The sequence below is a fragment of the Harmonia axyridis genome, chromosome 3, assembly GCF_914767665.1.
Source record: "Harmonia axyridis chromosome 3, icHarAxyr1.1, whole genome shotgun sequence".
Lineage (NCBI taxonomy): Eukaryota > Metazoa > Arthropoda > Insecta > Coleoptera > Coccinellidae > Harmonia > Harmonia axyridis.
Genome location: NC_059503.1, coordinates 7,158,580 through 7,184,879, shown reverse-complemented (window position 1 = coordinate 7,184,879; position 26,300 = coordinate 7,158,580). Strand labels below are relative to the sequence as shown.

Below are 26,300 nucleotides of genomic sequence, written 5' to 3'. Positions count from 1 at the left end.
AAGTTTCGATATCTCCGAATCTATCTGTTGAAATTCATATAAACACAGTGTATCGATAAAGTGAGATGGGATTAATGAATATTACAATTCTTTGGACTCACATGAATGAAAGAGTGCCAAAACCTTTTTCACAAAAAGTAGGGCATTTCAGAAAGGTATGGAGAAAAAATATATGAGTATATAACTATTTATTCGTTGAAATTTCAAAATAGATAAATATATTCTTTTATATCAAACCAGTTGTGATATTAATTTACAACTATTGCCTTGTACAAAAGATATCAATAAATTCTCAGTACTTCTGCTTACTTAAAAAATACATCAAGTTCAAATTATAAAAATTTAGCACTTTATACAGATCACTGACGTTACAGCAAGGCAGTTTTGACAATCCTCACTATAATAACATGTTTCTTGAAATTTACTTTACAGTATATAAAATAACAGGAAACCAATAACAACAAATCGAAAGATTTAAATAAATTATATTACATTTCTTTGCTTCAAAAAAAGTACTAACAAAATAAGACTTAAGGAATTTGGTCTGAACAATAAAAGGTAAAGCAGATTGTGAAGCAAATATTCAAGAACCTCTTCAACTAAACTTCTTGATTCAAGCTGCCTGTACATACTTTCATTGGTAGTTGTATCTTAGGAACCCAAATATATCTATTATGTACAAATTAAATTCTAGGTTTTTAATTTCTTCACCGGGGGTGTCTACATGCCACCGCTGCTACCAATGCGGCACCTCTTCCACTACCATCTTCAGACAACATCAAGTCGTACTAGAGAAAAGGAAAAATTATTATTTTTTTTCAAACTTTTAACTCGTCTAACTTACAACTATGCCTGGTTCTGTCAGATTGCCTATTTTCTCCATCATCAAGTTGTGGAAATGGGGATGATACCTATATACTGAACCATCTATTCCAATTGTTACTTTCTTTTCCCCCATTTTATTCAGTAGACCAGCAACCGCTGCAGAAACAAGATGTGCTGCTCTACGTGAAACGCATTCGCAGATAAACCTAACATTAATGTAGTCTTGTTCAGTGGCATGTTTCAAACCTGAAAAAAAGCAATAAATTTGAATTTTTAAATATTTTATGAAAGACATAGAAAGTGTTTGAATTATTTTGATCATAGATTATTTTTTATGCTAACAATATTCTGTGCTCTTATTGCATACATAGATCTACTCTGAGTCAAGAGCAAAAGGATCTGTTCCATTCACTTAGAGCAAGGAGCAAGAAGATTGCTCTGATATACTCTTTAAAGAGGCAAATATTAAAAAAACTGATTTGTTTAATAAATGTACGATCACACCTAATATATAAATGCATAACAATTAATTTCTACACCTCCCAGAAGAAGATAGGAGTAGTTGAATAACTAATTTATAAGAACTATTTTACCTAATTCTTCAAGAATTTCTATGCAGTTTGAATATGTTCCAGGGCGGTCTGATTCGATTTCGGAGACATATTTAGTATAGAATGATCCTCTGGTGAAAAGAGCATCTGACCCTTTGCCCGAGAATAGTAGACCTTCTTTGGTTAATTTTTCTAGTGCCAGCCTTGCAAGTTCTCCCATGTACATCCCAGAGATCATTTTTTCATGCCTGCAAAAAGAAGATAAATTCATGACTAAACAAATTTTTTCTTTGCGAAGCTTGTTGCAGAGAAACAGTGTGCTATCATTTTGACCAATTAACTTTCGAATTCTGAAAGGCGAATAAAAAAGTCGAGGTCGAAATTAATTAAGTCCGTCTGGCCGTCATAAGTTCAGTGTCAATTAATGGAGAAAATCGGTTCAATGGTTCCCGAGTTATATCGAAAAGATTTTATAATTGGGAATGGCGAATTTCTGTTTAAGTTACTATTATTCAGCTTATTATCACATTTTTCACAAATACATCTTCTATATCCTGTAGAATTTCAAGGAATCCAATAAGTATCATTTTGTAATGTTCATAAAAAACAACATAAAAGTACAGCAAATCCTTATAACAAAGTATTCTATGTTCTAAGGGAAAATCGGATGAACTATAAAAAAAAAATTTCAATATTAGTTTATCTATGCTCTGAACCACAAAATATCCTGCGAACCATAGACAAACTAACTATCTACTTATCTATGCTAACTCGTTCATCTATGCTTCGAACGAAATTTCTATGATGAATTAAATGAACACGAATTTGAAAAATCGTACGTCAGTATTTTTCTGATGGAATTATAATATTTGAAGAGAAATCTCCTCATATACAATTTCCAACAATTACGAGTCAGTAAGTAGAATTTTCCAACATTACATTTTAAATTCATCAATCAACACTAATCAAATTGTATTATTTGTCTAGTAAATTTGAGTTAATGAATAATGCATTTCAGTTTTTCCAAGCAATTAAATTACAAATGGTGTTTATCATCTCTGATATTAATATTTGCACACCACTTTACAGAAATTTGTGAAGGTCATAATTTTAGCTGAAGTTGTTTATATTATCCTGAATTAACGGCTTGGATTTCACCTTGTTATTGAGACAAGTTGTAATTTTACATGAATAACAAGTAAATAATAAGTTTTCTTGAAAACAACTCACAATTGCTTTCCAGGATTGACTGAATGTCTGTCGATTTCTTCATCGTAACAGGTTCTGACAAAATCTAAAGCTCCGTCATCTCCAAAAGCTCCCCATTCAGTATTGATAAGAACGTTTCCTGATCCTAAATCTTCCCCATCGAACAACTCGGCGTTTTTTTGTTTTTCAACATAACAGGCGTTACTGCCAGTACCTAAGAAAGCGTAAAATTTACTAAGGGTTAATCGATACTCTCAAAAATATCCAAACTCACCAACAATGAGACCTATTCTGCAGTTGCGGTTCAACCAAGCACAAGACATTAGGGTACCTGTCGAGTCATTCAAAATGGCCATAACGGAGATTTTTATGTCCTGAAACGATAATGAAACAAATTGAAGAAACTGGCTTTTCATAGACATGGGAAGAATGCTCCAGGGAAAGAAAATTGGTTCTAATGAAGAAGTTATTGCTGAGATTAAAGCCTATTTCAAAACTAAAGATGAAACTTTCTATAGAAAAGGTATTGAAAAATTAGAGGAGCGTTGGAATATGCGTACCATTTTTTAAGATGATTATATAGAATTGAAAAATTGTGTTTTTACTGTTAAGGTTTGGTACTTATTGAGTGGAGTGTTATATTTCATTCAAGTTCTTTCTTACCCCTCTTCTTTCAATGGCATCCAACAAAAGTTGTACAACATCCTGTCCAACAACATTAGAACAGTTGAAACCTTTGGTCCATCTCTTCAGGATACCGGTAGTAAGACTCTTTTGCACCAATGGAAAACTGAAGGTGAAACCGAGAGGCAGAACCTCGTTGACAATGTTTTCTTCCTTTGTGAATTTGTAGAGACAGTCTGCGATGTGGTCAAATAATCTTTCTCCAGATCCTAACATGATGTGTTGTGGTATGGCGAATATTTTGGATTTCATCTCGAAATGATTTTTGCTCAGTTCGATCAAAAGAACTCTGAAGTTGGTACCTCCAAGGTCGAGGGCAAGGAATTTACCAGATTCTGAAATGGGAAAATTCAGTTAGAACAGTCAACATTGCAAAGGTTTTTTTTGAATTACCTTCTCCGCTTGGTAGGTTCTGAACATATGTGACAAAGCATTTGATGATGGCTTCATCATGAGTGTCCTTTCGAAGACCACGATTGATGTTATCCAAAAATCTACGTTGAATTTCACGTAGAGTATCGTCGTCCAATATCAGATCTTTGCATCTTTCTCGGATCTATAAAGAAAATCAACATTTATAACAACAATATAAGGATAAATAGCTTCTACTAGATGAAGAACTTAAAAAAAAACAGATTTTTTTATGTATCCAGTGAACCGTTGAGTATTTTATTTTGGGGTTTATTTAAAAAAAATAAGCAGAATTTAAGAAAATGGTGGACGCGCCATCGTTCAAAATATTAAATATGAAGCATCTGCTAAATTCAATCTTTCAGGAATTATTCAATTTCTAAATTTAAAAAATGGCTCGGTAGAATATACGGAATTTCCAATTTTAACTAAATTTTTGGCTTTTTATTATTAATTTTTTCATTAATTCTTCAAATATCGCAAAATTCGTGAAAAACTGTATGCTCTGAATAGCGAAAATGTTTAAGTGGATCTAATATTTATTACGTCTAATCAACTCATTAATAGGCAAAATTCCTTAATTATTTCATTTCGGAGAATTACGAAGCTTGCTTCACACATTCTATATTTGCCCATTTACACAATTTGGAGTTGACCTTGATTTTACCTTTCAAACAAATGGGAAAGTCATTGCGATAATATTGATACGGTGGTAGATATGAAATCGTTCTTTATACTTGAAATGCGATATCTACTTCGTTCTCTGAACATACGAAAAATACGTCAAATCGTTTTAATACATTAAAACGAACACCAAAGTTGAATATTCCGTACTTGATGAGAATAGGATCATAAAGTCAAGGCTATACTTGCATAAAACCGGATACGAAATAATTTCATATGATTTCGGTGTAGACCGATTGTTCCTTTTGTGTGATTTGATGATTTTTATGGAAATATTTTTTATTGGGTAATTTTTATTTGAAAAAAAGAGAATTGTTTGAATTAATTCATATTGTACAGCCTAACCTCTATACCCCCTTATCTGTCGATATTTATCCATTTTCCTTTATCGAAATAAATATGAAAGGTTGAGCGAGTTATTTCTCAGATATCGACTGCCAGCTTTATCTGAATGAATTATAAAAAAATATTCGTTAAGATTGATGTCTCCAGTGAATGTGACCAGACCAAGAAAAATATAGTCCAAAAGAAATTGTTGATTTCAAAATTATGTAATGTTGGAATTTTAAATTAATGATCTATGAACGTCAAATTGGCAAAATTTATAACAGACAAGGACATATGTGAATGAAAATATTATGAAACTGATGGAAGTAAAATAATTATAGCTCATAAAAAATTACCGTCACCATACATTTTATCATCAACTATTAATAATTTTCCTTGTGCCATGCACTCATTATTTATTTTTAATTCGATCAATTCGGAATCGCAACTAATTTCTTTCATTTTGCCTATTAAAACATATGTTTACTATAAGTAAATAAACCAGTTGCGGAATATAGAAAAATTATAGGATGTAAAACCGAAATCAGGAATTATAAAAGCGAAATGTCGCAATTTGGCCGAACCATAGAAATCGCTAATGACATTCAGTGCAATCTTATGCAAATTCTCTGCATTTCCCACCGTTCCGTGTTATGACGTGAATCAGACACACCCTTCGTCTCGACCAACCCCGTTGCACCACCCCTCCAATTCCCCTGAAACGTCCTTTTCAAAACAGATAATAAACAAAATTATACATACCGATTGCGTTGCTTGGGAACACCTTCGAAAACCCATGATTAACGTTCCGTTCTAGAAATTGTCGAACTGATGAAACTGAACGTCGAACCGAACGCGCGACAAGCTAAACGGCTAAAAACAGAATTTCAAACGTGCGAACGCACGACTAGCCTACAAATTATCGGCGCCGCGACTGCGCACAGGCAGCCGTCTGAGGAGAAAGGAATGCGCTAGCTCCCCCCAACCCCCTCAAACGCGAACGCGGTTTTCCCGAGCCCCCATGTTGGAGGAATCTGATTGGCGGATTCGGAAGGTGTGACATTACACGGTGGATGTAGGTTCGCCTGGCTTGCGTGCAACGCGGGGTTGTCGGATTTGGCGGTCTGTACCGGTTGGTACTGACGAATATCGGAATGTCTGGTAGGAACTTGCATTTTGGGTATGGTTAGGGACTTGTTGCAACTGGATTTTTTGTTTTTATGAATGAAAATTCATATTAAATATTGTTATCAATGATTCAAACTTGGGTAAAGTAGCAGTTTTTTATTTAGAGATACGTCCCATCATTTCTAATATGATATATGAGTTTTGGGGATAAAATTATCACATGTCGTTGTAGGAAATAACCGCTTGAGATAAGCTATCGACAATTTCTCACTTTAGGCGAGGGTTCTAGGAAATGGAGATAAAGTAATCGTAAAAGTTCAAACTTTCCCATTTCCTCTGACGTTTTTTAAAAATTGGAATCGACCTGTGGTCGAGGATTTTGAAGTACTTGAAGTTGTGGGTAATCTGTGACCAAACTTCAAAGATCTGGGAAGACCTCAAGTAAACTTTGGAACATTTTCCGATGAATCATAAGGAAAATAAAGTGCGATGACCGGAAAATGATTAGCAATGAATCAAAAATAGAAACTTCTTCCTAAGACCATAGAAAAGAGTATTTTATCACAGATTTGAATTGAATATTCTTTTTTTATGCATAGTTGGCCTGATAAGATATTCCGAACAAAATTTAAACATTATACCAATGTTTTATTGAATTAACTAAGCTTTTGATTTGAATTCGTCTGTGTTTATCGAATATCTTAGATTTTATCTTGTTGTTTATCTTATTCAAAATGTTAAATAATTATTTATAGATGACTTATAGCTATAAATATATTTCCGAAAATTTGCTGAATCTTATTATGCATTCCTAAAGGTGGCACTACATTGAGATATACAGGGAGTCCCAAGTTCGTCTTCTCTGGAAAATTGGACCTAAGTTCTTCCGGTTGTACAGGGAATGAAAATAATTTTTGTATAAATAGTACTTTTTGTGGCAGTTCAATAATTTTTGAGTTATTCATGTTGTACTTAAAGTAATTTTTTTTCATTTGTTTCGAGAAAGGTCAATACACTTTTGAATTTCATGGTCCAGAATATTCTTATGGAATAGATTGGATGAGTTTGATTCTACATGCCAAAAAAAAATTAAAAATAACTTAGAAAATTGAATTTAGGGGCACAATCATTTTAGAATTGTATCATTATTTTCCTCGCAGTACCCAGAAGAATAAAATGCAATAAATTGAAACATACCGTCGTTCAGAATTGAACACTTGATCATATCAGAAAAAAAAGGAAAATGTTGTTTAGAAAAACGTTTTTCATCCCTTCATAACAGTCAGTCGCAAAAATATTCTAGCTTAGTAGATAATAAATATTGATTAATAAAATAATCTCAATTTTCAGATATCAAAGAGGCCGAGTACTCTAGAAACGTCAAATATACATTATAGAACTTGGGACACCTGGTATAAAACAAGGTCAGGTTAGTTACAGCATTTATAACTTGGACTAATTTTTATGATTTTGATAGGAAAGCAGAATTTTCAGCACTACAATTCCTGCAGGATCCATTAGATTAAAATAATAAATGATTAACTTAAAATTTGTGGAAATTAGGTTAATCATTTTTTACCCATCAAAATGTTTGGCAACTCTGTATTGCACTACGTGTTCTTCGCAAATTGGTGAATGTGAATATCGGTTGTGGAAGATCAGGCCACACTGGATCTTATCTGCCAGACAAATAAAATAATCGTTCTGTCAGTTTATCATGCAATTTTTTCTGGAATTATGCGGCTATACATGTTTGCAATGGATATCGAAAGCTTTCTCGACACCGTTTCGGGCGTGTTCCATTCCTTGGCAAGGATTACAGGTTTTTTTTTCGCGTCCAGGACTCATTTGAATACATTTGAATTGCCGATAAGGAAACTGTTGATTCCTCTATCGCAAGGCTTGGAATTTCGAATTTTTTCGTTTTGCGATCAGAGTCAAGGCCTTGGAAAGAATTTAGAGTTTTAGTACCGCATTCTCCGAGAAATTTTCCTGTTCGAAAAAAAAATTACACAATAATTTATCTTATCTCTCAAACTGCATTGAAAACTACGATGTTATAACCTTTGGTGCAGAGCGTACCTAAGTAAAAAAATAAAAACTTGAAATCATTTGTTTGTTCAATTTTTCTTCAATGCTCAATCTTGAGAAGTTTTCAATATCGAAATCCATTTTGTCAATCAATCCAAATTATCACTGCTTGTGACAAATGAAAGCAAGAGCAATGCGAAGCAAATTCATGTAAATTTTGGATGCAGCACTACCAGTTTACGTCAGAACTACGTTGAAGCTTTCCAATTCTCATTGGTCGATCTAAGGTCAAATAACGGGTGTTTTTTTTCGAGGTATATAACTTTAAGTTGGCATTACTGTTCAAGATGGCGACCGATTTAACAGCTGTCAAGTGATTCATTCTCAGTTTGGTTTGGCAATTCATCATGAATAAACACACGCCTGAACAACGCTTGCAAATAGTGCAATTTTATTTCGAAAATAATGGTTCTGTGCGGAATACGTATCGCGCACTACGTCCATTTTATTTTGTTTAGCGGTGAAGCGCACTTCTGGTTGAATGCCTACGTCAATAAACAAAACTGCCGCATTTGGAGTGAAGCTAATGCTCAAGTGTATGTCGAAACACCGTTACATCCAGAAAAACTGACTGTTTGGTGCGCTTTATGGGCTGGTGGAATCATTGGTCAGTACTTCTTCAAAAACGATGATGGCCAGAACGTTACAGTCAATGGTGATCGGTATAGAGCCACGATTACTAACTTTTTCATTCCTGAATTGAACAACCATGATGCCCAGGAGCTGTGGTTTCAACAAGACGGCGCAACATGTCACACAGCTCATGCCACAATCGATTTATTGAAAGACACGTTTGGTGACCGCCCAATTTCACGTTTTGGACCTGTGAATTGGCCTCCAAGATCTTGTGATTTAACACCGCTAGACTACTTTCTGTGGGGCTATGTAAAGTCATTGGTCTATGCGGATAAGCCACAAACCCTTGACCATTTGGAAGACAACATTCGCCGTGTTATTGCCGATATACGGCCACAAATGTTGGAAAAAGTCATCGAAAATTGGACGTCCAGATTGGACTACATCCGAGCCAGCCGTGGCGGTCATATGCCAGAAATCATATTTAAAATGTAATGCCACAAGATTTTCTTCCGGATAAATAAAATTCATGTCAATCGAATAATCCATCGTTGTTTTATTGCAATTCAAAGTTCTATAGCTCTGAAAAAAACACCCTTTACTCCAGGAAGATAGATCTGTGCAGGACTGCTGAAGTAGGCGCATCAAAGGCAAAGAGTGAGATACATTAACCACACGTTGATAAAATAATGAAATTGCACATTTTCATTCATAAAACGATAATTTATTTCATTTATTCCAGTTTCTTTTCGATTATACATATAGGGAGCATCATAAATATTTCATCTATATAATATGCATATTCAACTCTTTTGAAACAGGATAATAAAAACCTCTCTAAATTATGTTAAATGAACGTTTCTGGCTACCACCAGTGGCGTATCACGGAACAAGTTACTAGTTGATTTTCCGTGAATTCTACGCCACTGGCGGAATTCCAATTTTATCAAAATTTTTCGATTCGCCAAAACATCCTACGTAAATATCTTTCTTCTCATTCATGGCGATATAGTCACTATTTCTCGAGATATGTTAAATTAAACATGAAGCTGAAATGTTAATAAATGTGTATTTATTATATTTATGTGTTTTGGATAATTCGGTTACTATATTAACGTTAAAAAGAAATAAAAAAAATGTTGATAAAATAGCAATTCCGCAAGTGGCGTAGAATTTGAGGAATTTCAACCAGTCTCAACTTATCGTACGCCTATGGTGGTGGCCAAAAACGTTTTTTAATCATAATTTAGCAGGTATTGTAGTACCTACACTTCGAATACGATAAAAATACGTCAACTTTAGCTAAACAGCCATCTTTATGGTTTAGTGTTCGGGGAACGAATAATTTATAAATTGTGGAATAAAACACCCTGTATCTGGGGCAGGAGAAACATTCCACCTGGTTTATTCGATTTAAATCTCCATTTTCTGCGTACAAGATCCTATAGTTGAAATACAATTTCCAATTATTTATGAATTGATAAACTGTCATCAAATAATGAAGAAACTCTCGCAAAAAGATTAACGAACAATATGGTCCATTATACAATCCAATAAATCACAATCAACCATAGCAAATTGATATCGTCAAGACTCGCAAACCGGTTAATACTCACAACAAGCAAGGTACTTTACCCAATTCAAGTTTAGCGTTGCAAATTGCGCGTCTCTATTCAGATTTAGACGTGCAAGTGGTCTTGTATAAGTATAACGAGATGACATTGGCTTATCATGCGATTTCAACAGATTTCAATAGATTAACACATAGAATACAGGTTCTACGAATTCTCCTTACGTTGGAGGGTGTGTCTCTGTGTCTTTCTTCTTCTCTCTTGTGCAACGTGCAACAGACGTGACCCAAGTCATGTGCATTGTACAGCAGGTCATTTCGTTCATTTCAGTTTCATCAACGGAGATCATATTACCTGTGGTTTAGGTTTTTTTTATCTTCAGACAATAAGCGCGCATTGTATATTTTATTTATGTTGGTGTCGAGTCGACTTCTGTTGAATGAAGTATGATTTATTAACGAAGATTTTGATCTTTTTCGATTTAAATTATGGGATTGAGGCAGGATTTAATAGTGATGAATTCACTCGAATACTCAAATGTTAAACGAATCTCGCGGTTTGTCACTTTGACATCAAAAACATCGATGGTCGATGATTTTCGTCAGTGTGGAACATAGAATTTTATTATCATTCGAATTATTCACTCGAATACTAAAAGTCAACTTAATCTCACGCCCTATTAGCACCTTAGAATATAGATAGGGTCTAAGATTAGCACAGACTAACTAGTAATCTGTGCTATTAGTGTGACGTCACACACCGCCATTTTTGGTTCTCCTGTCAGTGTTCGGAATCCAAATAAATGAATTGTCATTCAAATTAGTACGGTGTCGTTGAAGGAATTGGCTTATTTTCATAAATAAGAGTATTTGAGGAACGATTTCAGTATTTATTGATAGACAGAAGGAACGAGGTTAATACCAGTAAGTTTGAATCCTGTATCATTCCCCAGATTTTGTAAAAAGCCGTGTTTTTTAGTTGAACTTCAAGTTCGACCTTACTGGCATTAATCTCGTGCCTTCTGTCAATCAATTAATAGTAAAATCGTTCCTTAAATAATCTTATTTATCAAAATAAGCCAATTTCTTCAACGACAACGTACTAATTTGAATGACAATTTGTTTGTTTGGATTCCGAACACTGACAGGAGAACTAAAATGGCAGTGTTTGACGTCATCACTAATAGAGCGTATACTTAAATGTTAAATAAATCTCGAGGTTTGTCACTTTGACATCAAAAACATCGGTGGTCGATGATTTTCGTCAGTGTGGAAGTGGAACATAGAATTTTATTATCATTCGAAGTATTCACTCAAATACTGATATGTCAACTCAATCTCTAATTACACCTGTTATTGAAAAACCTTTTATAAGCTTTTACCTGCTGTAAATGTTTAAAAACTTGAATCCAAACTAATTCCTATAGCAATAAACTCATATTTGAAGCTATAATCTGCTAGGTACTTAAAAAGTGGAGCAGTATCGTCTTCTATCATCTGTTTGCCAACAGTCTCAATCTTTGGGCCTTCGATTGAAAAAAATTAACACTGCGTAGTTGTGATTATTGCATTGTATAGATATGTTTATTAGGTACAGCGTTTTGCGTATGATAACCGCAATTTACGATGAGTTAAGAGATTTGAATGTTACATCATCTTTTAGATTAGCAAAAACGTTTGCTAGGAATAGAAATTTCTATAATGAGTCTAGATGTTATTCCCATCAATGAAACATTGACAATTTCGATACGAAATCTGAAATAATCTGCGATATGGAAGTGTAAATGTATTAAAATTAAATGGAAATTAATAAAAAATTCAATACTGTCCGCAACTTGACTAAATTGATTGGTTTTTAACCCAGTTATGTTTTTTTTATCGACAGACCGTACAGTTTACGTATTTGTGACGTCTTATCGTTATTTTTAAAACGACTCGAATGAAGCTATACGTTTTTGTTATTTTCGCCCAAATGAATTGCGTGTTTTGAACAAACGTCGTTTTTATTTTCATTGTTCATAAAGAAGCCTATGCTAGATCATTAAACTATTGAAATATTCCGAGTTTGTATGTTTCGTTGATTTTCATTCTCTCTTCTCGAAAGAGCTAATTCCATTAAATATAGCGCAAAATATATCCGTGAGAAATTTATAATTGTTGAGTCAGAGGAAATTATAAAACTTTGTTATGAATTCGAATGAGTCATATTCAACAACGGTTATTAATATTAAAAATCACAATCACTGACTTGGCGTCAGGAGGTTTTGATCATTTGTTCATCCACGCGTCTATTGTGCCCTTGGAGATCACAGAATTGTATGGAGAACAGAGCATATTTGATTTATAATAGCTTTCGTTGTATGAGTATATTATTATTATTATTATTATATTTTCATTGAATTTTCTTTGATTCGTATCCTACTATAACCATAATGTAAAACTGCCAATTACAAAGCTTTACATAAATTTATTTTGAAAATCATACCCAAATAGCAATAATATACCTGTTATTTTACCTGTTATAATTTTTATTCCTTCCCAACTGGGATTTCCAATCTTGTCTTCGAAAAATCCAAATATCTCTCTTCAGTTTAATTTATTTTCAACGTAGTCGTTTTCCGACTGGCATTTTTTTTATAGCCTAGCTTGTGGAAGCAACGTACGTTTACCTGAGTTCATTATAATTTCTAGAATTTAGCACTGACCTTGACGGCTATAGTCGATTATGTAGTGGACTTTGTCATTAAAGTAGAAAAATCGTTTGTGCGCATATAATGATTAAATACCCAAGTGAAAATAATATGGGATATATTATGCAGGTACATGGACCCCCTCATTTTCGATAAATGAATATTCTATTGTTTATCCTACAAAGATTGTAGAGCTACCGAGTAAACAGTGGCTTTGAAATGAATTCTTGTTTTTAATGTTCACTTTTGAAAATGTTTTTTGAAGTTTCTTTTCGTATTCCATGATTTTATCTCGATTTTTTCGAAATATTTTGCTTCCTTAAGAATTTAATTAGTTATAATCACACAAATAATTTATTGATTATTCAGTTTTTCCCTAGAGAATGAGGTTTAGTAATATTTATTTTTATTTTTTGACAGATGAAATGGGAAAATTTTTTCGATAAAAGGTATCCCCATGGCAAACACTTTGTTTTCGAGATACCTATAGTGTGTTTCTTACAGTTCCAATTTTTTTGTGATGATTTTAATTTCTCTCAGAATTAATCCATTTCAATAAATGAAAAAAAGAAATGTTCAGAAAAATTAGAGAACATCTGAGTGTTCTTCGTGAACCTTTCTTCAACGAATCACTCTATAGGGTGATCTGAATAGGACTTAACTTTTAAATTTTTTGTTCATCCCTGTATATAACGAAGTAACTGAGGACGGCATTTGAACAGTTATGTTCCCGATTAATCAAGCTACAATCGAAAACAATGATTGCTAAAATCGGCCAAAGGGTTCAAGAGAAAATGAACGATAAACTTCGTTGAGATTTTGTCCATTCCCTTAATTTGGCGGTGTGTTTAGATTGAGATTTAATATTTATTATGTCTTTGCATAAGTTAATTACAGCATAATATAATCAAGGATTGTTTTGATGAACATGCAATGACATAACTAAGTTATTAACTAAATTAATTAAAACTTTAGAGATAAATTACGATGATAATTCAAGGAATTATCGTCAACAAATTAGAAACCCTAAAACAAGTGATTAAACCCAATATTCCTGGAAACCTGATAACAGTTCGAAGTACATTGACCTACTATCACTTCTCATAAACACAAAAAACAAACCACAGTAGCAAAAAAAATTGTAACTATCCAAAAACCCCCACAAATCTTCAAAACAAACAATCTTGTTGTAAAACCTAGTTTTATATCGACTCAAAACCACTTACATTTGGCGATACCATTTCGTTGGGCTCCAGTGGCGCCTGTACCATCTTCAAACCAGCTAAAAACACTTGTAAACAAAACAATCGTCACAAAGTTATCACCACGATCGAAGATCCGATCAAGAAGCTGATGACAGCGGTCGAAGAAGATGCGATTTAGTGTGGTCACAAGGTCACCTTCAAAGGCCCGTCAGCTCACTCCTTCGCCACACCTCCCCTCTCTCCAACAGGGGGTCGATACTGCCGATTACGTGACGTCACGTGCGTGTTGATATTTTGGGGTGTAGACTTGCGCGCCACTGTTGTTGTTGTTGTTTGTTGGCCGCCTTCTGGATATCGATCCTCTGGAACTTCTATTTACGGGATGACACCTCGATAATATTGGCATTCTCGTTTTTTTGGAATTACCAGAGAAATACGGAATAGTGTTTGGGCCGGAAATGAGCCCTGGGGAATTCCAGAGTCACTGCAAGGTCTTTTTGGCATGCTTGTGTAGCTATAGATCACTGGTGATCGAAATATCTTACTTTGAATTCGAATAACTGCAATGCTAGGGCTTACAGGGAAGTGTATTTGGACCGAAAATGAGCCCTGGGGAACCCCATCGTCTCTGACTTGCTTATAGCAATCGACAATGATCGATATTATTTTTCTTAATAGTTTCACTTAGAATCTTGATGTAGAAGACATAGCCAAGAAGTTAAAATAGTGTTAAACTCTTCTTCTAGAGCTTTCTCTTGAATTGCAGGTAAACGATCAATCTCACAGATTGCCTTCTCATACTCTGCTATACATACAGAGTGATCCAACTTTTAGTAGACAAACTCCATGCTATATTTCTTCAATATAAATAATTCAGACTTCTAAACACAAATAAGAAATAGAAACTTACTGATCTACTACCTGATCCTGATCTCTGACACTGTCAACGAAATGTTATTTATTATTGTTTTGAAACATTTTTTTGAGTGAAAGACATAGCAGAATGTTAGCCCTCAACCTGCAACAAGCAATTTACTTGCTTTATGAATCTGCAAGCTCTATTGATCTACCATTTATGTAGATCTCAAGTTCAATTGCGATGTGTCTCCTTTCTATGGAATCTCCAGCAATGTGTATCTGACAGTTCTATTCATCTATGGACTGTGAAGATCTGTCAGCTAAAGAATTTAGCTAGCTTATTGAACTCGGAAAACCTAATATATCCAACCAATTGGTGAAAGGTCCATTTCAAAGGTGCCAACGCAAGGAATACAATGACGCACAAGGCTAAATCTATACGTAAACTTTAAGGAAGTTCTTCCCAAGCTATAAACTCAACCCAGTTCCGTTTGACAAGTACTGTGTCCTTAATATCAAAGGCGTATTAAAATCCTATTAATCATCAAACTGATTATCTACATGTATAACCAAGTTCAAGCGTAGATTTACATCGTATAGTCCTCAGGCATTTCCTCATTTACTGGTTGACTAATTACAGCAGTAGATCGGGACTTTGTAGGTGTATACGGTAATTATATGTCCGTGTAAGTGGATGCAATTCCTCATTTATAATTCATGAGCCCAAGGTGTTTTGATCTGAAGATGAAGTCCGTTCGAAGTAAATCTTCATTTAAGAAACATGAGCGGGTAATAGTTTGATTAGGTTACTTTTGCCCATTCTACTTTCCTTTAATTTATTATTTTGGTGTAGGTCTAGAAGAAACATTGAATGCTTTAGTCACATATGTGACACTTATGCCGCAATATCTTAAATCAATTCATCAGCTTTCAGTACCTGAGTAGGGAGGATCACCCAAATAAAATATAGAGAAGAGGAAGGGTATCGGAATAGGACCATGATGGATGCCGTTCTAGTAAGGAGGTAGGGTAAAAAAGTTAATATAATGAGGGTTTACATTTAATTCATTCAATTTGTCAGGTTTCACAGTAGGTTGTTCTGGACTTCGATGGATTTCCAAGAGTACTAGAAGAGAATTATGATGGTCACCCTTCAGATAAAGGTAATAAATAGTTATTTATTATACAGGGAAAAAAGTATAAGATTTTAACTCGAGGTTTAACAGAGAGAATAAAATGTGATTATAAAGTTATTTCATCGGTTGTTATATTCTTGGCTGGATGACCAAAATAGAGAGTGGACTAGAATAGACCCATGACGAACACCCCTCAAGTTGCGCATGCTATAATAAAACATACTTATACATTGAGAAGAATGAACTTGAACCCGCCACTGTGCTCTTATGATTGGAATGTACCGCGGTGAACGTACAAGAGGTCCTTGTACGAATCTTGACCATTTAGATATTTAATGTCTTTCGAGCTGACCATAAACCAGAATTCCTGATTTGCAACACGCCATCGTTACTTGATGAATTCTCGGCAACATCCGGATTGTTGCGAAAAAATGGAAGAGAATATACATCGATAGAACAATACAATTCAACAACGTTATTTCGAAATCGATGGCTATCGACCTTTAGATTTTTCAGGGGGGCCAGTTGCATAACCGCATAGAAGAATTTTCACCGTTGGATGGCGTGAGTGCGGTGAAGAAATTGATGATTTGCCAATGGCTGATTGATTTTTATGATATATAGGTTGCCGTGATAGGTATGGGCATCATTTTATGAAATATTTATGAACGTACACAATAATTAAGTGATTAAATCGGAACGTATTCGATTGCATAGAGAAATGTTTATTTCTGTGTTTTGAAGTTGTCACAGAAATAATATCTATCAGCGATGTTAACGAATTGTCTTCGATCTCAAAGGAAATTGATAAAATCCAAAACAAAACCGAAGGAGTTCTTCAGAAACTCCTAGTTTCAATTTACTACAAAAGCTCATTTAGGGACATTCTGATATATTAGACTTTTCAGCGATATAAATGGTTTTCCAATAGGAATTATACAAATTAGAATGATTATAATGGCAACACTGTGAATTATTTTTGACATTTCTTATGTCGTGTGTTCATTATGTTATGTAATCATAGAAAGATACTACCTTCAACAAGGCTTAAAATTGGTACATTGTTTTATCAAAACTAGTGCTCATTTATGAATATTGAGAGAAATTTAAGAACAATTCATAAGCGACATTATTCAGTTAGTCGATTAACGAATAATGTCGTCTATAATTCCTTCCTAAATTCACAAATGAGCACTGATTTTGGTAAAACAATTCAACAATTTCTGAACGTTTTTGAAGCATGTATTTTTCCATGTTTAAATGTCATAACCTACTGAATACAAATGACATAAGAAATGTCAAGAAATAAATAACGGTGTTGCCATTACAACCATCCTGAATTATAACAGGATAATACACGAATTTGGAAAAAAATTGATTATGGAAAATATTAACCCATTGTCATGTGATGAGACACGTTCGGCATTTCCATTTTAATTCTTTTGCTTTTAGCATTTTCATGTGAATTTCTACATTAAAAGAATCAAAGAAATCGTTGCAATGAAATACTGTTGTAATAATAAACTTATCAGCGGTTGAATCAATAATTAAAACTTAGGCTTTCTTATAGGATACTAAATTGTTGACATTTTCGAGTGACTTCACCGATTTGATTACAATTGCGCTTTGGGATCCTTTTTGAATTTTACTTAGGTAAATGATTGGCATTTTTTGATAAGTATTTATGAAAATTTGATTATTCGAAAAGAGCGGAAGATATCATATTCTCAGAGAATTTCCAGATGTACAAAATAAATATAGCTTGAATTTTGCGACCCGGTCTTAATATTCCTAACCTCGAAAAATCCATAGATACACGATACGCGACAACATCTGTGTTCGGGGGGTAGGTTCAGGAAGAATCATAAAGCTAGCGTCATAGATTACTAAGGGTAGAGTCATAGAATACTAGAAGCTGAATAATATTCTTACCTCTGGTGTAATCAGATCCTCATCCTCGTACTGTTTAATATTTTCGATTTTCATTTTATCTAACCGCACCCGGTATGTACCGCGATTTTGGGAGATCTGACCGCAGGATGGTCTTGTAAACGACTGACTGGAGTTCGATAATTGCTTGTAAATAAAAAGAATAATTAATTTAAGCGATTTGCGCCGCCCTACTCTAGTGGCGCGGCGAAAAGTTGTACTATATTGAGACAAGGTCAATATGAGATACGAGACGAAGATAATTAAGTGAGCTGTCGATAATCTGTAAAGTTGTAGACACCTCTTGAACATTTCTGAAGTGGCCGTTTTAATTTATGCTACCGACAGCTTGATTACAATTATTATATGAGGAAATCGTAGATAATTTCTGTGAAATTCATGAAATTCCGGTATAAAGAAATTCCGCATACTTTCTTCACACTTTATCTAGAAGAGCTGAAATTCTTATGAAACCATCTGAAGCCTTACCAGGTTATCTGTTCCAAATTTCATCGAAACCGGTCGAAAATTGTAGAAGTTACGGCTGTCATAATGATTTGCGAACACACAGACCGACAGACATACGGACACGAAGCCATAGTTGTACGGAATTGTGTGAGATGCATCAACAGTTTTTTTTATTAAAAATGATCATGATTTATTCCACAATAACATTTCCCTGAATAAGTCCTGAACGTAAACAATAAAAACACATTTTTTCTAGAAAATTCGACTTCATTCGTCAACATAGAGCCTCATTGAGTGACCTATTATGTTCGCAGTACTGAGAATTTCTAATAATTTAAATGGTATGTTTAAAATATTCATTGCATACCATGCATAATTAGGTAATAGATGGAATACAGATACAAAGAATTGAAAAAACAATATGATGTTATTAATTAACCGTTTGTTTTGTTATTATATTCAAATGGATAACTTATAATTACTTATTTGTGTCATTGACCGCAGAATTGACGGTTTGTTCAATATGTATTCATTGAATTCCCCTTAACATAATTTGAGACATTGCGTTTTTGTATAAAAATAATGCTCTTTACCAGAAAATTTCCCAATTCACGTTTTGGCTGATTCAGGACCTAATATTGGAAATAAAACACCAAAAAAACGAACGCAGTTCGTCAGGTATCAGTATCCCACGCCACATAACATCTTAATTTAAGAGTTCCTTCTCATATCAGGTCCCTTTTATTTACAATGATATCGATCATGAAATGAAAGCAACATCATCGAATGTTTTTAAGTACAAAATTAAAAAATCACTTTTGTTCAGCCAGGGTTCTACTACTTCATAAATGCCAGTGTAAAGGGTGTTTTTTTTTAGAGCTATAGAACTTTAAACTGCAATAAAACAACGATGGATTATTCGATTGACATGAATACATGAATGGCATTACATTTTAAATATGATTTCTGGCATATGATCTCCACGGCTAACTCGGATGTAGTCCAATCTGGACGTCCAATTTTCGATGACTTTTTCCAACATTTGTGGCCGTATATCGGCAATAACACGGCGAATGTTGTCTTCCAAATGGTCAAGGGTTTGTGGCTTATCCGCATAGACCAATGACTTTACATAGCTCCACAGAAAGTAGTTGTTCAATTCAGGAATAAAAAAGTTAGTAATCATTGCTCTATACCGATCACCACTGACTGTAACATTCTGGCCATCATCGTTTTTGATTCCACCTGCCCATAAAGCGCACCAAACAGTCGGTTTTTCTGGATGTAACCGTGTTTCGACATACACTTGAGGATTAGCTTCACTCCAAATGCGGCAGTTTTGTATGTTGACGTAGCCATTCAACCAGAAGTGCGCTTCATCGCTAAACAAAATAAAATGGACGTAGTGCGCGATACTTATTCCGCACAGAACCATTATTTTCGAAATAAAATTGCACTATTTGCAAGCGTTGTTCAGGCGTGAGTCTATTCATGATGAATTGCCGAACCAAACTGAGAATAAATCACTTGACAGCTGTTAAATCCGTCGCCATCTTGAACAGTAATGCCAACTTAAAGTTATATACCTCGAAAAAAAAACACCCGTTATTAGAAAAAAAATCAATACAATCAGCTATTCTTAGGAACCATACATGGTGAAGGCGATGAAATTTGTTATTTTAAGGTTTTGTCCTAATACATTTGATGTTGAATGTTGAAATAATTGTATTGACTAAAAGATCTAAGATTATATTCAAGAAAGAATATTTTTGGAAAAATGCTCCTTTTACAAACAGATCAATATATTCCTCGCTTCATAAGATACTCAAATAGCTTTGTAACTCATTGAAGGGGTGTGTCGACAGTTAAACGATTCAGAATTCCTGAATTCGATTTGAAAATCAAATGCCGATTATCATCAATTAGATATTGATGACATCACTACACTTTCTGAATGGGCTGATAAAATATCGCAATTTGTAATCCATTGAAATGATAATGTGGTTGTTACCAAGCATTTTCAGGTGAAAACACCAAACTTTATCGTTTGAACACTTGAGCTAATAAAAATTGCAGTTAAAATACAACGTAGTTTGTTTGGTGACTTGGCCTTTTTTGGCACTCATATATCCTTATCTTGCTTGTACGTCAGTTCCGATCTATCTTTTTGTTGTGATATCTGGAGTGTTTTTTTAACAATTAGGAACACATTGAGAGCATAGATCGTTTAGTTAGCGCGACAGATATAGGCAGGTGCAATCACAGATACCTATGAAAAAATTTGACTTTACTGATTTTATTGCAAGAAAACAGAACATGAAGTATTGAAACTCATAAGTAGTTTACCAAAGGTAATACTTATTCTCTCAATAAATTCCAGGCCTAACATGTAAAAACAATGTTTTTCTTCAAAGTTCGACTTTATTCGTGAAAGAGTGATTCGTCAAAGAGTGATACATATCGTATTCCAACTTTTCAATACCTTAGATTCGCATTTGCCTTCATTTGAGCCAAATTTCTTTTCCTGGCGCATTTTTTTGAGGTTTGTAAAAAGCCAGCAATCCTTATGGAGGCCAGATCTGGAGAATAAGCTAGGCAGTCAAGTAGTAGAAGTGCAATACGCTCTATTAGTGATGACGTCACACACCGCCATTTTAGTTCTTCTGTCAGTGTTCGGAATCCAAACAAACAAATTGTCATTCAAATTAGTACGTTGTCGTTGAAGAAATTGGCTCATTTTGATAAATAAGATTATTTAAGGAACGATTTTACTATTAATTGATAGACAGAAGGCACGAGATTGATGCCAGTAAGTTCGAACTTGAAGTTCAACTAATAAACACGGTTTTTTACAAAATCTGCGGAATGATACAGGATTCAAACTTACTGGTATTAACCTCGTTCCTTCTGTCTATCAATTAATACCGAAATCGTTCCTCAAATACTCTCATTTATGAAAATAATTTGAATGACAATTTATTTGTTTGGATTCTGAATACTGACAGCTAGGAGAACCAAAAATGGCGGTGTGACGTCACACTAATAAAGCGTATTCGTTCAATTTAGTCATGGCCTTCATCGGTTTATACGAAGAAGCTTTGTCAATACACGAAACTCGTTTTTTTCCATTTTTCAAACAACAACAAATATAGCGTTACTTAACCTTAAATATTTCGATCCAGACTTATTATATTACTTATAATACTCGTATTATATTACTTATAATACTCGTACAGAAGGCTCATTCTACCACTCGTTCATTCCAAAACTCGCCACTTCGTGGCTCGTTTTTGAATTTTGAACTCGTGGAAGAATATCAATGCCTTTTGCACTTGTATTATAAATAACTATATTAATATTCCGAAATTTTGGCACGTATCTTTTGAAGTTTGGTAATTTATGTGAAGAAACTATGAAAAATTGACAGAAAGCTGTGGGTATGTTTTTTTATTATCAAATTTGTATAGAAAATAGTAATTTACGTAACAAGTCCGGAAAATAGGGTTTTTTTGGACGAATAGACAAAATTCCAGGACGAGCGTAAGCGAGTCCTGGAAGTCTGTGAGTCCAAAAAAACCATTTTCGGGCGTGTTGCGTACAATATTTTTTCGGCAACCATGTAAAATAACACTAACGCTGCTGCTTTAGATATTTTATTGCGATTGCGATCAAAAAACATGCAAATTTTTGACAACTAATTTCATATGAACTGTCAGCCATTATCTCGGTTGCTATGGATTCTATGATACTTTTCCGGCCTAGTCCGGGAAGTACCTACTTTCCGGACTAGGCCGGGAAATGCTACTTTCTCAGAGAAAAAGCGTCCGGGAAGTGAGCACTTCCCGGACGGTTGCCGAAAAAATCCTTTATGAACGAATGGCTCATTTGCTTTGAGGTAGACGGTTTAGATGGCGCCACTATGACCCAATGCACCTACGAATACGATTGCATGTCTGTACTCTGTACCTATGTAGTGTTTACTAAATCTGTTTACTACAGCCTATAAATAATACCCGTGTAGGTTTTTGAACTTGATCCAATCGATACGGTTTTGCAACTACAGGATTAAGTTCCACATTCATTTGTGTCTCATTCACACGCTGTGCTTCACACATATTTTCTATTTTTCATTCCAAGGACAAACTTATCTGAGGTCGAATTTTTATGTAGAGGCACATTCTCGCAGATTATAAGTGAAACATTGGTATGTTACATAAGCTGAATTTTGAAACAGCGCATACATTTGGAGTTTTTTTCAGTATAGGGATATATTACAACGATAACCTTTTGATAACCCAAATGGCGTTTAGAAGAATTTGTTTTTATGACTTAGTTTACTGCGGTGTATTTTGAATGAAGATCTAGAGAATATTTGAAGGTAGGAATGAAAATCATTGGTCAATAAATGAGAAATATGTTCCAGACTTATTGTGTATACAGCGGCCGAACAAAACTGATATTGACCTCGAATTCTTCATCAGCGTGTTGAACCCAATTATTTGAGACCATCCTCGAATCGAAATTCGAAAATTACAAACATTTGAAAAAAGTATGTAACTGTTGAAACAAACGTGCAAAAAGAATAAAGGGAAATATATAGATTATTTGTAAAATTTAAAGTAGGTTTTTAAACCTCTGCAAACTAACAAAAAAACAAATTCAATGGGAAATGAAAGATAATAATAGAGAATTATTCTAAATTATATCCTAAATTTAAACATACTCGATTTGAAACGGAAGAATGAAAAAATTCATCAAAAACATTGCAAATTACCTTTGGTGTTGGATTCATCCTTCAACTCTTCAAATGAACCTTCACCAAACACACCAGAAACTGAACTATAAGTGTTAATTTGACCGAATCTAACTGGGAAACAAATAATGGCAAACTTTATCAGTACTTAACACTTTGTTTATAGTATCGTGTGTATTCGAAAATCTGGAATTACCTCACATCTATAACTTTACAATCCTATCGCAAACTCTATGTTTATGTGTTGATATGATTCTATTCAACCCACAAAATAACTCAAATTTGTTTTGTACCAAATGCTGGTGTTTGTGTGAGCCTTATCAAGTGAAATTATAGGTTTTAGATCGTTCAGAAACAAAAAAAATGAAGGAAAGTTCTTATGCTCTCATTGACGACCATTGTTTTATCAAAATCAGTTCTCATTTGTGAATTTCAAAAGAAATTCATGGACGACATTATAACCATCAGTTAATCGTATCACTATTTGTCGTATAGTAGACAAATTTGAAAGTGGTATCAAGAACGCTCAGTACTTTTTTGATATTCTCAATTCAGTCAGATTCGTAGACATTCTACTTATTTTAGTTCTTGAATTCTCTGTGATTCTGATAATGCAATACACCTGAAATTCAGCAGGAAGCTTGTTATTTCATATCTAAATATAAAATACGATGGAATCTGTGTAGTTTTGAAGTTATCAGTAAACCAAAACTTTGAACAGTCGTATTTACGGAACCCCAAATCGTATTTTGCCAATAACTTCGTCATGGCAAACTTATCCACGCCATTCGAGATTTGAATTTACTAACGGGTGTTTTTTTCGAGGTGTATAACTTCAAGTTGGCATTACTGTTCAAGATGGCGACCGATTTAACAGCTGTCAAGTGATTTATTCTCAGTTTGGTTTGACAATTCATCATGAATAGACTCACGCCTGAGCAACGCTTGCAAATATAGTGCAATTTTATTTCGAAACTAATGGTTCTGTGCGGAATACGTATCGCGCACTACGTCCATTTTATTTTGTTTAGCGATGAAGCGCACTTCTGGTTGAATGGCTACGTCAACAAACAAAACTGCCTCATTTGGAGTGAAGCTAATCCTCAAGTGTATGTCGAAACACCGGTACATCCAGAAAAACTGACTGTTTGGTGCGCTTTATGGGCTGGTGGAATCATTGGTCCGTACTTCTTCAAAAACGATGAAGGCCAGAACGTTACAGTCAATGGTGATCGGTATAGGGCCATGATTACTAACTTTTTCATTCCTGAATTGAACAACCATGATGTCCAGGAGCTGTAGTTCCAACAAGACGGCGCAACATGTCACACAGCTCGTGCCACAATCGATTTATTGAAAGACACGTTTGGTGACCGCCTAATTTCACGTTTTGGACCCCTGAACACCGCTAGACTACTTTCTGTCATTTATTCTCAGTTTGATTTGGCAATTCATCATGAATAGACTCACGCCTGAACAACGCTTGCAAATAGTGCAATTTTATTTCGAAAATAAAGGTTCTGTGCGGAATACGTATCGCGCACCACGTCCATTAGCGATGAAGCGCACTTCTGGTTGAATGGCTACGTCAACAAACAAAACTGCCGCATTTGGAGTGAAGCTAATCCTCAAGTGTATGTCGAAACACCGCTACATCCAGAAAAACTGACTGTTTGGTGCACTTTATGGGCTGGTGGAATCATTGGTCCGTACTTCTTCAAAAAGGATGATGGCCAGAACGTTACAGTCAATGGTGATCGGTATAGAGCCATGATTACTAACTTTTTCATTCCTGAATTGAACAACAATGATGTCCAGGAGCTGTGGTTCTAACAAAACGGCGCAACATGTCACACAGCTCGTGCCACAATCGATTTATTGAAAGACACGTTTGGCGACCGCCTAATTTCACGTTTTGGACCTGTGAATTGGCCTCCAAGATCTTGTGATTTAACACCGCTAGACTACTTTCTGTGAGGCTATGTTAAGTCATTGGTCTATGCGGATAAGCCACAAATCCTTGACCATTTGGAAGACAACATTCGCCGTGTTATTGCCGATATTCGGCCACAAATGTTGGAAAAAGTCATCGAAAATTGGACTACATCCGAGCCAGCCGTGGCGGTTATATGCCAGAAATCATATTTAAAATGTAATGCCACAAGATTATCTTGCGGATAAATAAAATTGTATAGCTCTAAAAAACACCCTTTAGAAATAATGGTTTTAACGTCTGAAATTATAATAAGGGAATAATACACCGAACTGATGATTCAGAGGTTGCGGGTTCAGGTCCCGCTCGAGGAGATACTTTTTCCGGAAAAATTTTAATTATATTGTTCCATTATTTTGAGTTTTCAGGATCTTCAGTTCGATAGAATCGAGTTTGAGGACGCGGGCCATTCTCTGCTCAAAAATAGAAAATTACAGACATATTGATAGAATATTTTCTGGTAACGACCTCTGAAAGACATCCAACTTACTCAATTTTCAGATAAAAGCCAGGAACAGCGAAAATATTCGATTAACCTACAATATGATGTAACGCTCAATATTACAGTTCTCCATAAATGAATCAACTGAATTTGAAAAAGGCATACATACCCTAGTTTCCGGTTCAGTTTGGGGCGCCAATTCGTAACTCATATTGTCGTTAAAATGACGAAAAAACACCATAAACGGTCACTACACTCTTCACCCTCTATTCGACCGAAAAATTCAAATAAAATAGCGACAAAAGTTTGTGAAACGAATTAGCATTATTCAATAGGTTATTTCATTAACACCTTGCGTTTAATTTAGCTACAAAACGTGCCCGTCAGCTGAGAAGTCGAGGACTGAAAGCGAAAATAAAACTCAGTCTGTGATGCGCTCAAAATAAAATCTGTGTTTTATTCAGTCGAATATTAGAATTTTATTACAGCTTTCCGCGATATTCATTGGAAAATCCAATTGCTGTTTTTCATTGCGGTCAGTTGATCATCTTGAATCATTTTCAACGAATTGTTGAAATTATATGCAATTATGTAAGAATATATAAAGAAAATTCCTTATACTATGGTGATATTTAGAAATTCTAAACCACGTCATCCCTACATTAGGATAAGTACCTATATAAAATATATTATAAACAAAGATAAGGTTTGACTCACTGATGACGAATTTGTGGTCACATTGAAGAATGTCCGTCCGTAAACAATTTCAC

The 26,300-nt window shown here is 34.6% G+C and overlaps 1 protein-coding gene across 5 annotated transcripts; it reads right to left on the bottom strand.

The window, feature by feature from the left end:
• Window positions 1-173: 173 nt before the first annotated feature.
• Window positions 174-25,955, bottom strand: LOC123676042 (hexokinase type 2). 5 transcript variants are annotated; one of them, XM_045611694.1, is made up of 8 exons: window positions 25,700-25,955; window positions 3,663-3,825; window positions 3,249-3,604; window positions 2,860-2,959; window positions 2,607-2,799; window positions 1,419-1,624; window positions 845-1,071; window positions 174-788 (listed from the first exon to the last, which is right to left on the bottom strand). In XM_045611694.1, the coding sequence occupies exons 1-8, from the start codon at window positions 25,769-25,771 to the stop codon at window positions 708-710; spliced, it is 1,398 nt and encodes a 465-aa protein (XP_045467650.1). In that variant the 5' UTR covers window positions 25,772-25,955; the 3' UTR covers window positions 174-707. The 5 variants fall into 5 exon arrangements, with proteins under 5 accessions (XP_045467650.1, XP_045467652.1, XP_045467648.1 ...); XM_045611696.1 differs by lacking the exon at window positions 25,700-25,955 and adding an exon at window positions 23,117-23,402; XM_045611692.1 differs by lacking the exon at window positions 25,700-25,955 and adding an exon at window positions 17,878-18,033.
• Between the last annotated feature and the right edge of the window lie 345 nt (window positions 25,956-26,300).

What these genes read in the sequence shown, in the direction of transcription:
- LOC123676042 (XM_045611694.1), bottom strand. Translation starts at nt 25,771, where the DNA reads ATGGTGTTTTTTCGTCATTTTAACGACAATATGAGTTACGAATTGGCG. An exon ending in ATGCCATTGAAAGAAGAGGG is followed by an intron (nt 2,960 to 3,248) that starts GTAAGAAAGAAC and finishes TTATCGTTTCAG; the next exon opens with GACATAAAAATCTCCGTTAT. An exon ending in CAGAATAGGTCTCATTGTTG is followed by an intron (nt 2,800 to 2,859) that starts GTGAGTTTGGAT and finishes ACGCTTTCTTAG; the next exon opens with GTACTGGCAGTAACGCCTGT.